We start from the raw sequence: 14379 nt of genomic DNA, 5'->3' as shown, positions 1-14379 counted from the left end.
CAATCATCTTTGTCACTTCCTCAAACATCTCAATCAGATTTGTGGGAGTGGATCTCCTCAGCACGAAGTCATGCTGACTATCCCTAATAAATCCATGCCTTTCAAGTGCAAATCAATCCAGTCCGTAAAAATCTTCTCCAATAATTTCCCTGCCATTATTGCAATATTTCCCAGCCCATAATTTCCTGTTACCCTTCTTAAACAAAGGAATAACATTAGCTATTCTCCAGTCTTCTGGCACCTCGCCTCTGGCTAAAGAGGATAGAAAGGCCTCTGTCAAGGCTCCGGTAATCTCCTCTCTTGCCTCCCTGAGTATCTTGGGATAGATACCATCAAGCCCTGCGGATTCATCCACTGACTGTTTCTCAATACATCCAACACCTCTTCCTTCTTAATACTAAAATTCCTTGGAGTATCAACATACAACCACCTCCCATCATCTCTCCCTCCCATCTCACCATCATCCACCTCCTCTGCTTTGGTGAATATGCATAGAACATTTTGTATCTCACCTACTTTCTCTGGCTCCAGGCATAAATTCTCTCTTTTGTCCTTTTTATCTGTCCTAACCTCTCATTTAAATCCTTTCCTGATTCCTTTGAAATCACACAAGAGCCCTGTGTGATTTCACCTCCCTAATCCTTGCATAGGCTTTCTTTTTCATTTTGACTAATGATATCTTTGTCAGCAAAGGTTCCCAGACTTTGCCATCCTTGCCTTCCATCCTCACCGGAACATGCTTGGCCTGAACTCTAACCAAACTCCCAAACATCATTTGTAGATTTACCTCTTAACAGTCACTCCCAATTTACTGTACTTTCTCCAGTTCCAGCCTAACACTGTATTTGTCGTTGCTCAATTTAGCAATTTCATCTAAGGTCCAGTCTTATCCAAATCCATGACTATCTTAAAACCTATGGAATTATGGTCACAGTTCCCAAAATGCTCACCACTGAAACTTTGATCACCTGGCCTAGCTCATTCTCCAATGTAAGGTCAAATTTAGCCCCATCCCTAGTTAGACTGTTTATATATTGTTTCAAGAAATCCTCCTATATACACCTAACAAATTCTAGCCCATCTAATCCCCTGCACTAAAATCACTCACTACAGTAATCAGGTTGACTTTACATCTTTCCATGAAATGTCTGCATATCTGATCTTCTAGCTCCTGCTGGCTGTTGGGTTGGTCAATAGTATAACCTCCCCATGGTGATTGCACCTACTGCATGCCTGCATACCCATATGGCCTCACTGGATGAGGCCTCAAAGATATCCTCTCTCAGTGTAGCCGCAGCATGATCTTGGAACTAATGCAACTCCTACAACTCATCTACAACCCTCTCTATCATTTGTGAAATATTTGTACTCTAGAATGTTGACTGCCAGTCCTGCCCTTCTTTCAACCAAATTTCTGTCATGGCGACAATATCTAGGTTCCATGTACTAATCCATGCTCTAAGCTCCTCTGTCTTACCTTTTTAAATAAAAACATTTCAGACTATCAGTCCTACCGTTCTTATTATGCTGGCCCTGCCCGTTCTTTCTATTGGACTTACTTGACTTAACCTCTACCTTCCCCTCAATCTGTCCATCTGCTAACCTATTGCTCAGGTTCCCACCCTCTCCTATACTTGTTTAAACCCTCCACAATAGTACCAGCAAACTTCCCTGCAAGGATATTGGTACACCTCCAGTTAAGGTGCAACCCATCCTTGTACAGGCCTCACCTGCCCTGGAAGAGATCACAATATCTGAAGCCCTCTCTTTCACACCATAGCTGTACTATTTTCATACTTGCCTCCAGCAGGGTGTAATCCTGAGATTAGAAACAGAGAGGTCTTGTTTTGTAACCTTTTATCCAATTCTTTAAATTTTGCAGGACCTCCTCTCTCTTCCTGCAAATGTTGTTAGTGCCAATGTGGATGCTGATCTTCTGCCTGCTCACCTACCCCTCTTATAATATCCTGTGCCTGCTTTGAGACATCCTTAACCATGGCACTAGGGATGCAACACACCACCTTGGAGTCTGGCTCATAACCACAGAAACACCACTGTGCCTCTGATTACAGAGTCCCTATCAATATCGCTCGTCTAGACCTTGATTTTCTCTGTTGTACAACAGAGCCAGTTGTAGTGTCACTGATATGGCTGCTGCCACTGCTTTCCTCTGACAGTACCCACAGTACCCAAAATGGTATACCTGCTAGAGAGTGGAATAGACACAGGACACTCCTGCACTACCTGCTTGCTCCTCCTGATAGTCACTCATCTATCCTATCAGGCAGTTATCGTGAAAAGGTGATAGATGCAAAATCACACTTTCTGAAAAGACATATGCCAATCCACACAATTCTTAATATTCTTCATGGTGAACCGTTTTGCATTTGTCATTTGCCTTCAAGGTAGATTCAGCTTGCAGATATGATTCCTGTTGGCAGTTTATTTGGCGCACAATGGCTTATGTCTTCTTCTTTCCCTCATTGAGTTGCTTGTCTGCATCCCAAGGTGCCGTACAAGTCGGAACACCCTTTCAACACCAACTTCCATGCCCGAGTCCTCTGTAAAATGAGATCTGTGGTGGCTGTGTTATTTCTCCACATGTGACATCTTGCTCTGCCCAGAGTTGTGCACGGTGTTGGTGAGATCGCACTTGGAGTATTGAGAGCCCAAATTTCACCAGACCACAGCACAGTGGTGCAGTGGGAGAGTTGCTGCCTTACAGCACCACAGACCAGGGTTCGATCCTGACTATGGGTGCTGTCTGTACGGAGATTGTACATTCTCCCCTTGACTGCGTGTTTTTCCTCTGGTTTTCTCCCATATTTCAAAGAGTTGCAGGTTTGTAGGTTAATTGGCTTCTGTAAATTGCCCCTCGCATGTAGGATGTGAAGCTGGGATAATGTACAACTAGTGTACGGGTAATCGTTGGTCAACGCGGACACGGTGGGCCCAAGGGCCAGTTTCCATGCTGTATCTCTAAATGAAACTAAACTAATCACATTGATTTTCCCACCCAGTTAGAAGAAGTTTCAGATCTATGTTCCTTCATCAGATCTAGAAGATTTTTCACGAGTGGTTTTAAGCCGGTACAATGGTAGGGAAAAGGGGGCAAGAAAATAAATTGGAGATGGAGGACAGAAGGGGTCAAATGACAAAGGTGACCATGGTGCAAAACAATGTGCGGTGATAATTGGGCAAGCAGATAAAAAGGTGAACAAAGAACAAGTGTAAAATCATTTTATTGCTTTGCAATTGAAGGACCTATGACGTGAATCCCATCAGAAACAGAGGCACAACCATTCAGAACTGTAACTGTTTACTCAGAGAAACTGGGTGCAGTTAATCAAAGGAATGTTGATAACATCCTCAAATGAAAGCAACAACAAATTGCCTTTGTTGATACTTATTTCCTGTTTTCCAGGGGGTATTTGGGGAACAGAATTCTCATGCTCCTTAACAGTTTCAGGATCTATGAAAGTATTTACAACATGACAAAATAGCATCTTTGGTTTTTAACGTTGTTAATTGTGCAGAGGACTAATCTGAGATTATAGTACAAGTCACTCTCATCAAAGTCCTTGCATATCATTTATGTACTGTGGAGAAATGTGCAATAAGTCATGAATTTATTTATTAGTCGTGTTTCGAATTTGAGCAGCATTAGGAAGCCATTATATAACGTCATTCCTTTACTTCCCAACAGAGCTGCTGAAATAGTTAAGAATTAGTGTGTACTATAATTTTAACCTGTATTCGGCAAAATATGCCACCTTGTCTAAGGATTTGAATCTTGGACCAAGAACTATTGCACTAAGGCTCAATAGACGTCATTAGCTATTGCTTATTAAAATGGCCACAGAGCATTTTGATGGCTAGCATTTGCCCTAACACCCTCTTCTAAGAGTGGCAAGCATCCCTCACATGAAGACGCGTGGATGCTAAGCTGGGAAAGGGGGCAGGTCCCTATCCCTTAAAGATATTAGTGAGCCATTTAGGTTCTTATGACAATCTACATCCTTTCCTGGTGTTTATTCTGCAGTTAGATTCTAAATGACCAAAAACATTACATTCAATTTACATTACATTCAGGTTGCCAATGTGGGATTTGAACTAAGGGATTTGTTATCCCACGATTTAGGTCATGAAAAGAATAGAAGTAGAGGATGTGGACCATCAATCGATCCTGACACTCGACAAGGCCAAGAATGATCTGAACTTCATTAAATATCATTGAATGGCAGCAGAATTATTGATTAGTGGGAGTGGTGGGAAGTCCCAGGTCAGGGTGAGAGACCATGGGTTACAGAGATCAAGATGGAGATGATGGGTTAGGATTGGTCATAATTGGGATAAGAGATCACAGGAAAGGGAGCATGTCACAGGATGGTTGGAGATGCAAAACTGGGGAGGACAATGAAATAGTTCACATGAGTGCAGATATCCTGGATCAAAACAAGAAATAAGATCAGGAGTGGCCCTTAAGGCCTTTGTACCTGCTCTGCCGATTTGATCTTTGTCCTCAGCTCCACTTTTTTATCTGATGGAGAAGGCAGGCACAGGTCACTGATTGTAGATGATCAGCCATGATCACAATGAATGGCGGTGCTGGCTCAAAGGACCAAATGGCCTCCTCCTGCACCTATTTTCTATGTTTCTATGTAACCCTTTATACTGCTGTAGTCAATAAAACATTGATTGTATATCGTACAATCCGTGATCTCAGTCTACGAGGCCAACCGAGAAGATCCTTCTTGACGGTGAACACGTGGAAAATGTCCAGCCCTGATAGTGCACTGAACTACATTCTTAAAACCTGGATGTATATTTTCAACCTTTCGGTACTACTAAAGGACATCCATAACACAATCCATAACACATAGCTCACGAAGAGCAAGGTAACAATTACCAACTAGTGGAATTCACATCCATTGTGTAACAGTACTTCGAGAGATTGGTTTCAATGTAAATCAATTCCCGCCTCAGTAGTGGCCTGGAACTATGTCAATATAACTACTGCCACTCCAGCTCAATATTGGCTGTGATCTCGCTGGCTCTCCATTCTGCGCTGGATCACTTGGACAGTAGGAACATATATAATAGGCTGTTGTCACAGGTACCGAGTTTCCCACCATCAAAGTGATCTACAGGAAGCACTACCACAAGAAGGCAGTTATTATCATCAAAGCCACACACCTCTTCTCGCCACGCTCTCTTCTCGCTTTTACCATCGGTTTGGTGGTACGGGAGCCTGAGAATCATTATCTCCAAATTCAAGAGCAGCTTACTCTCATCAACCATCAGGTTCTTGAACTAACCAAAACCATAACCCTACCTCAGCACTAAGCCACCAAAGACGTTGCGCTATTATGATTGCTCCATTTTCTTTGGTTTTTGTACTCTTATGGTCTAGTTTACGTAGAATAACTGATCATTTATTGCATGTTTATTTCTTTTTTGTTGTTGTATTTAATGTGCATGTAAAGCTGCAGCAAATAAGAATTTAATTGTTCCGGTTCACAGCTGCTGTTTATAACAAATAAGCACTCTTGCCTCTTTACTCTTGACGCATCGAAGGCAACATTTGCTCTCCTAGCATTGTGCATGAGCACAACTGGAAGATAAAATGACATACTGTATTCATGGCTACTATGTGTTTGGCTTGGAAAGTGTTTTCTAAACATATTTGCTTTTATATGCAGACTCGAAACATTTTTCAGAATGCTGTTCATAAACCCAATCACTCGGACAAGCAATCATTAAAGTTGTAGAAAATACAACAATCATTTGATGCATTACAAAATTTCACAAGGAGCAATAAACTGAGTTTGCAGTTGCTATTTTGGTGTTTTCATATTTCACCAGAAAGCTAATGCAGGCAGGGTTTAAAAGGTGTCAGATGTGAGTTAGCAATACAGCACTTGGGTCTGGATGTGGGAGCAAGGGATGAGCCTGGATACAGAGAGCAACAATCTGTGATAACCCGAGGACCTGGAAGACACAAACATAATCATCGTCAGGGATTTTTCAGTTCCTGGAGCCCACAGGAGCCGCACTTTCACAATTTTATATGTATGGAATAGGAGGTGGGCCAGGAGTAATAGAAGGAACAGGATTTAAGGCCTGGCCTGGCCTTCTGTTTGATGGCATTCAAAAGGAGGTTCCAATTATAAGGATTACCAGTCCTGAGGGCGATAAATAAAAGAACCAGCAATAATTTCTGCAAAACGTTCAGCAGAAACTTCTTCACCCAGAAAATGAATGATCCATGGAACTCACTACTCTGCTAATGCAAATGGCAGAGGATCCATTTTAATGGAAAATACGAGAATGGATTAAAAAAATAGATGGGTCAGAAGTGGAGGAGTAAGAGAGTAGACAATATTTGAAGCAGTTGAAGCAAATCTGTTAATCCTGTTTTGGAATGTACTATGCAATTCTATACTTGCCTTTTCCACCATCATTTAGTTTAGTTTAGTTTAGAGATACAGCGCGGAAACAGGCCCTTCGGCCCACCGAGTCCACGGCGACCAGAGATCCCCGCACATTAACACTGTCCTACACACACCAGGGACTTTTGTTTTGAAATTGAAACCCGGTTTCATTTTCCCATTGAAAATTCTCCAATGTCTATTGTGTGTCTTGGCTTAATATACCTTAATTGACTTAATATTACTGTCCAATGGACAACAGCTTGCTACCTCAAGGATATTTGAGCCTTTGGCTGTGGAAGGAAAAAAAAAAGAGTACCATTAATTGATTGGCATTAAGTATTTCCACTTTATTGTTTTCGGCTCCATATTATTATATTCAGTATGGGCCTACATCACCAACCAACTCACCCAACACACTGGTTTCAATTTCCCCATGTTGGCCATTCAAGAAGATAGGCTCCTTGCCACAAATCTTCTTTCCCTGTTTTCTTTTAAATTGCTGTTTCCTTAACTTGAAAAATTAGAGAAGATAAAATGTACTAAATAATTTTAACCATGTCATTGTGAGCAATAAACAGCTCATTATCAATAAAATACAGATGTCTGAAAAAAGTATCACAGGACTTGCTCATGAAATTTTGTGCATTTTTAAAATCTGAAGTAATACGTTTTGAACATCTTCATCCATTCGGCCCTAAAAGAAAAGGAAGCACAACAAATCAGCTCACTAAATCTCAACTTTCAGATAGAAGTTCAAAGTAAAGTCTCTCACACACAACCACAGTAAAAGTTTTGGCAACAAACAGATGCTGGCTTACAAAATAAGACATAAAGTGGCAGAGCAACTCAGTGGGTCAGGTGGCATCACTGGAGAACATGGATAACCAAAGATACTAGAGGAGCAAGATAGACCACTCGACCCTAAAAACCGTAGTATGTCATGGCGCCATTTTAGTAGGCAGAAACTTGCAGGAACATTAAAAAATAAATACAAATCTGTGAATTGATAGATGAGATATATTCTGCATTTTAATGGTATCATCACACACACTGTTCCCCCAAAACACTGATTACACTGCGAGAGGTATAGCGAACGGCGGGTTTTGCCTACTAAAATGGCGGACACTACGCTCCTTTGCGTACTACACTTCAGAATAGGCAATTTCAACTGAGTGGTGCATCTTGTTCCTCTAGTATCTTTGTGGATGACTAACATTTCAGTTCAGGAGACTTCATCAGACAAAAGAGTTTTGTCTTATTCCCAGCAATTTTGAACATTATCAAGAATTAGCAACTCATCGTGGCTCCGCTGTGTTTTTCTTCCACCCGAGTCAGTTCTGCACATAATTTGGACGTATCAACTTGTGAAGCTTTTGGAATTGACATGTTACAAACGAGGCATTATATAGACTATGCTATCACAGGCATAACTTAGTAGGAAAAATGCATTTTCCCTGTGTCCTGGCCGATAAATATCCCTCAGCAATGGGGAAAAAAATCAAATCATCTTTGTAATTTCCAACAATTTTCTTTGTTAAAATTCCACAAGAGCAGAATTTGCAGTTTTTTTTCTTTCTGAACCGGCACCGTCAGGATATTTATGAACAACTAGACCAAGTGGACCCGTTGGGCCCAAACCTCTCCTGCATTGGTGCAGGACCCTGTCCTTCCTCCTCTCCTGAACCCCCCCCCCCCTCCCCTCTCCCTTCTCCCCCTTTCCTCCCTCCTTTCCTCCTCCCTCCTCCTCCCCTCCTTTTAAACTTTAAAATGTGAATAACTTTAAAAATATAAGACCGATTTCAATAAAACTACTTGCATTATCAGTAAAGTGACAATGGTGAGTAAGGTGGGCCTAAAATTGTCGCGCTATCGTGTACCATTTTGGGCTGAAGTTCAGTCACAAACAAGATAACAAACGAGAGTTTTAGTATATAGATAAGACATCGGCTTGCCCTTGGAACAATTTTTCCAACTTCTTAAACTGCGGTTAGAGGCAATAGAAAATTATATTGGGAATCTCATCATGGTCATCATTATTCACCTACCAGGGGACCAGTCAGAGTCAAAGCCTGTCTGGATGGTGTAAACCATAAATCAATAATAACTAGCAACGGAGGCTATCATCTTCCAGTGGAGACTAAATCCCTAAAAGAGTTATGTTCAAAAGAACCATTCTAACAAATTTAATTCTGATTCTCAATCAACGTATCATCTAAATTCAGGTCAAACTGAGCTCCTTACCTGAACAGCATAAAGGAGATGCGATCTGTAAATGGTCACAATAGCTCTATGGTCACTCTCCACCTGCTGCCAAGAGAAAGAGTTTTGTTAGCCCAGACGATTATATTTTACAACAAAGTGGTTGAGAAGATTCGTATGTGACTAAAAATTATTGCTCGTCCTTAAAAGTGATGCCAGCAATGCCTGGCTGAGAGACAAAGGAGTTCTGTACATCTTGAAAAGGCGAACATTCTACCCCCCAGGAGGCAGTGGAAGCAGCTGTTATTGATTTGTTTAAATGCAATGCCTTCATATCCATGCCAGAAAATAATCTTTTGCAATTGAGCTCAGGGATAACGTGAGATAAGAAGAGTTTAAGGTATTTAGGAGGAGTAGGTCGCTTAAAGCACTCCATTACTGAAATGTTTCCTCAGTTCCATAGATCAATAAGAACAGCTCCTTCCGCCTACAATGTCTGTGCTGAACATGGTGCCAAGACTTACTTTTATCTACCTGCACATAATCCATACCCCTCCATTCCTTGTATATCCTTATGCCTATCCAAAAGCCTCTTAAATGCCACTATTGCATCAGCCTCAACCACCACCCCTGGCAGCACGTTCCAGGCAGTCACTGCCCTCTGTGTAAAAAATACTTGCCCCTCACATCTCCTTTAAATTTTGCCCCGATCACCCTAAAAACTATGCCCTCTAGTATTTGATTTTTCCAACCTAGTAAAGTGGTTCAGATTGTCTATGCTATTTTAACTACCCTTCCCATTCCCATACTGACCACTCTGCCCTGGGCCTCCCCCACTGCCAGAATAAGGCTACATGCAAACTGGAGGAACAGCACCTAATATTCTGCTTGGATAGCTTACAACCTAACAATATCAACATTAAATTCTCCAATTTTACAAAACTAACCAACAAACACCCCCATCCCCTTTCTTACTAGTCCCGAATCAATATGTTGCCTATCCAAGCTCTCCAGAGATGTTGGCTACCCCACTGAGTTTATCCAGCACTTTGTGTCCTTTTTTTAACCATTCTGGTAAACCTCCTCTGCACCCTTTCCAAAGCTCCACATCCTTCCTGTAATGTGATGACCAGGACTGCACACAATATTCCAAATGCAGCCTAACCAAAGTCCTACAAAGCTGCATCGTGACTTCCTTACTCTTATATTCAATGCCACGTCCAATAAAGATAAGCACACCATGTTTATGTACCACTCTATCTGCTTGTGTTGCTACTTTCGGGGAGTTATGAGCTTTGACCCCAAAATCTCTCTGTAAATCAATACTGTAAGGGTCATACCATTAATTGTATATTTTCCCCTTACATTCGACCTCCGAAAGAGCAACACGTTCCTCTTGCTCGGATTAAACTCCATCTGCCATTTCTCCAGCCATTTCTGTATACTTTGACAGCATTCCACTGCAATCTCTGTGTGGTGTGCAAACTTACTTACCAACCCACCTATGTTCCTACTTGGATGTTGGAGATACATTAGCAAAGATTGATTGTTATGAATAATCGGGGACCTGCCCTTTACCAGTGAAATTAGGAAGCAACCCCTTTCAGGACAGGTGGTGGAAATTCTGAATTCTTTCTCCGAAAAGGCAGAAGTTCTTGGTCAACTGTAACTTACAATTCTGAGAATGTTTTACTTTGTTAGTTGAGGGAATCAAGGGATCTGGAACACGAGTGAACAAACTCCACATTCAGATCAGCTATCGTGCAATTGAATGGTTATTTCCATTTCTCTTTCATTCTATGCATGACCACCAATGTTAAACCTCCTATGTCCCTGCACCGTTGTTATTTCCTTCCATCCCCCAGTGTGGCGGAATGAATCACTTACTGCCAACTGCTGCTGCAGCAGTTTGATCTGCCTTTGCAAAGATTCGACATGCTGTTGGTTGTGTGGGGAGACTGGTTTGGGAGGTAGCGCAGCAGCACTGGCCCGTTCCGACAGGCTGTTCAAAGCCTCCTTCAGTTTGGACACCTCTTTCGAAAGTTCAGTTATCTACAAAAGAACAAATATAACAGACAACCATAACATGATTCTTGCCTGGAAGACTGCATTTCGACAGGGATCATTCAGATTAATGTATATCCCTCTCTCACCCAATTTTAGATTCACTCCTGCCTTATGGGAATAGGGTTTAAAAAATGAGGCAAATGATTTTGGTAATGGCTGTTCCTATTAATAGAGATAGCACACTATTCATTGTAGCAAAAAAAAAAAGATTTATATATTGAAGACACCAAAGAGTCAATAATATTATGGAAAAAAATCATAAGCTGACTATGCTTACATCAAAGAACATTAATAAATTAAGTGATGGAAAATTCACAAAGGATTAAAAATCGTATCAATTTAGGAAATGACTGGGACTATATCAGGGGATGATCACATTAAAATCCTGCCTGCAAAATGTGGCACATCTTCAGATTAACAAATTCAATTTTAAAATCACACGAGTTAGTTGCCAGTGGTTAATGATTCAATGATTCAATGATCAATGTACATGAATTTAAATACCACTACTGCGGAATTTAAATTTGAATTATTAATTAAGTTTGGACTAGATAACCAACCCAATAATGATGGCTATGAAACTACTAGAATGTTGTAAAAGCACATCTAGTTCACTGATGTGGCGCATCTAGAGGGTGGCGGATTTCCGCTTCCTGGGAATCCATATTGAGGAGGACCTGACGTGGAGCGTGAACACCTCTGCGCTGCTGAAAAAGGTCCAGCAGAGACTGCACTTCCTGAGGGTGCTCAGGAAGAATAACATCACTCAGAGACTGCTGTTGTCCTTTTATCGGTGCTACATTGAGAGCATCCTAACATACTGTGTATGCGTATGGTACACCAGCTGCACAGCGGCTCAGAGGAAAGCGCTCCAGAGGGCCATTGACAACGCCCAGAGGATTGTCGGCTGCCCTCTACTTACCTTGGAGGACTTACACAGTTCCCGCTGCATCAAAAAATCCCAGAGTATTATAAAGGACATTTCCCACCCCGGACACTCCCTGTTTGAACTGTTACCGTCAGGCAGACGGTACAGATCTACAAGGACAAGGACAAACAGACTTAAAAATAGTTTTTACCCCACTGCTATAAAGGCACTAAATGTAGCCGCCAAGGAACGCAGGGGCGATACATAATAAGAGACTGTGAAATCGACAGAAGGATGTAGGGTTGGGTGTTTATGCGTGCTATTTTCATGATATTTATTTTAGTTGTTTATCTTTTTTAAAATATTTTACCTTGTATGTATCGTTAGCTTTTAGAAATGTTTGAATGGTGCACTGACTGGCTGACATTTTACAATTTCGTTGTACATGGCTCATGTTACAATGACAATAAAGGAACTATTCTATTCTATTCTGATGTCCTTCAGCGATGGAAATTAGCCACGCTTACCCAGTCTGGCTTATCTGTAACTCCAGGTCTGGTAGTGTACTAGCATCTGTAAACCTGGATAGCTGGTCAGACAGTAAGAGTTCAATTGTGATTTTGACCTGTTAATAAATTGAAATCTTCGAGCCAGACAATGTGAAGAATTGATTCACCAGGATGTTCCCAGCGCTGGCAAAGTTTAGCTATTGAGAGATGCTGGCTAGGCTGGGGGATGCTTTCTTTGTTGGAAGAAGATAGATTTAAAGAAGGGTGTAAAATTACGAGAGGTCTAAAATGGGTGAACGTCTGTTAAATAAAAGTGGTAAAGCAGGATTCGATGTAATTTATATAATTCACCCAACAGTGGGGTGCTGGAACTCACTATGTAAATAGAGGTGGAGATCTTTCATAATACAATGAGGCAATGATGAACATTGAAAGTGCTTCAACCTTGCAGGGAACAGATTGTTAGTTGAGACTTGGGCACAGTTAAAGAGCTCTTTGATGAATGGGCACAATGGGCTCCTCCTGTGCAGTAAAGTTCTACTGTCCTATGTGTGGAAGAAGCTATTCCACAATATTGTTTAAAATGCGATAGTTCTTCTTACTTTTAAATGATGGCATTATAGAAACATAGCAATGCCGACAGAGACAGGAAAACAAAACCCACAACAGCCAAAACCTAGAGATCTGCAAAATTTTCCAATACCTTTTTATCCTTTTCTTTAACAATGGCAGCAGAGTCCCCGATGAGTTTATGCAATTCGACGATCTTCGTTGACTCAGATTTTAAGTCATGGAGTTGTTTCTTCACTGCAGCTACCTGTTCTTCTGCTGCGTGTTTCTCACTCTTCATGAAGAGTGCTTGTCTCTGTACCTGGAACACCTCCGTGCAGGTCTTCTCATGCTTCTTGGTCAGATCATTTAATTTAATTACCAAAGAATTTACCTCAGCCTTCAGGGAGCACGTGACCTTCTCATGCTCTTCTTTTTGAATGGTTTGTCCTTTAGTTATCTGCAGCTCCTCCTGCTGTCGGGACATCTCCTTATCCTTTAAAGTCAGTTGCTCTTTCAGCTTATTTGCATTGTGGAGGGATTTCTCAAGTGATTCCTTTGTCTTCTCGTGTTCACTCTTTGACACCGAATTCTTCCTTTGGTGATCGAGCTCATTTTGCAACCTTGCGATTTCTTGCTGGACTTCACTGCGTTTAGTTTCTAAATCGGAGAACTGTTTCTGGGCTTTTCCGAGTGATCTACTTAACGTCGCCTTCACTTCTTCGTGTTCGTCTTTCGGAACATGTGTGGCGTGAACTAACTTGAGTTCTTCAACTTTATTTTTGTGTTCTGCTTGAAGCTCTCTGCACTTTTCTTGCAATTCTTCATGGGCTTTCTTCAGGCCTTCGAGCTGCTCTTCAACGTCTCTGGATGATTTTGTACCATCTTCAGTGGTCTTCCCAAAACAGCTTCCCTTCATCTCCTTGAGTTCATCTTCTACTTTGTTATATTTTTCTGTCAGCAAGGAATTCTCTTTGGAAATTTCTTCGAGTGAGATACTGAGTGAAATCTTCATTTCATCATACTCTTTCAAAGGAACACTGTCAGACAGTGTCTTCTCCATTTCACACAATTTTTCCTCCAATACTTTTACTTTCTTTTTCTCCTGTCCTTTTGCTTCAAGTGCTTGTAGAAGCTTCATTTTAACATTCTCTAGTTCATGGCCAGGGATTGATTTTGCACCATCTGTGTTCATTGCACCTTCATTTCGTACCATTGAAAGGATTCCCAGTTGCATCCGCTCTTCGAGCTGATGAATCTCTGTCATTGCTATCTCATATTTATCTTGAGTTTCTTTCAATTTTCTTTTGAGATCTTGAATATCGTGGCTTTCAAGTTCTGCCATGTCTTTCAACTCCGAGTTCAGAGATTTGGATGAACCTTCTGCCTTTGCACCTATTTTGGCCTTTAGCATATCAAGAACGTCTTGCAGCCTTTGAACTTCTTGTTCATGTTCCATTTTTAATTGCTCATATGCTTCGGCTGGGACTAACCTTCCAGAGGTTGCTGAATTGAGTCCCTCTAAAATTTTAACTTGCGACCCTTCATACTGTTCCTTCAACTTCTCAAAGTCTGCTTGTAATGAATCATAGAGAAGAACTGGAATAAAATCAAAGCTTGCTGAAGAATCCCTCTCGTTTGCTCCTTTCTCGAAATGTTCCAACTCCTGAAAGAAAAGTTGCAAAATGGAATGTCCTAAATACTGGCTGGAACAAGTTAGGTAGTTGAATGATTTTTTTCATTTGTACCAGCA

General features: G+C 41.2%; 1 protein-coding gene across 3 annotated transcripts in view; it reads right to left on the bottom strand.

Annotated features, from left to right (window-relative positions):
* Positions 1-6779: 6779 nt before the first annotated feature.
* ankrd24 (ankyrin repeat domain 24) overlaps positions 6780-14379 on the bottom strand; it is a 34217-nt gene continuing 26617 nt past the window's right edge. For all 3 annotated transcript variants that reach the window (XM_078423570.1, XM_078423568.1, XM_078423569.1), the window contains exons 17-21: positions 12781-14292; positions 10521-10685; positions 8676-8741; positions 7102-7128; positions 6780-6945 (exon numbers count right to left, since the gene is read on the bottom strand). In XM_078423570.1, coding sequence (XP_078279696.1) covers positions 6811-6945; positions 7102-7128; positions 8676-8741; positions 10521-10685; positions 12781-14292 — 1905 coding nt within the window. In that variant the 3' untranslated portion in view covers positions 6780-6810. The remainder of the gene's footprint in view (positions 6946-7101; positions 7129-8675; positions 8742-10520; positions 10686-12780; positions 14293-14379) is intronic.

This window comes from Rhinoraja longicauda, chromosome 28, assembly GCF_053455715.1.
Source record: "Rhinoraja longicauda isolate Sanriku21f chromosome 28, sRhiLon1.1, whole genome shotgun sequence".
NCBI lineage: Eukaryota > Metazoa > Chordata > Chondrichthyes > Rajiformes > Arhynchobatidae > Rhinoraja > Rhinoraja longicauda.
Note: the sequence above shows the minus strand (reverse complement) of the source record. Positions and strands in the feature narration are given on the sequence as shown.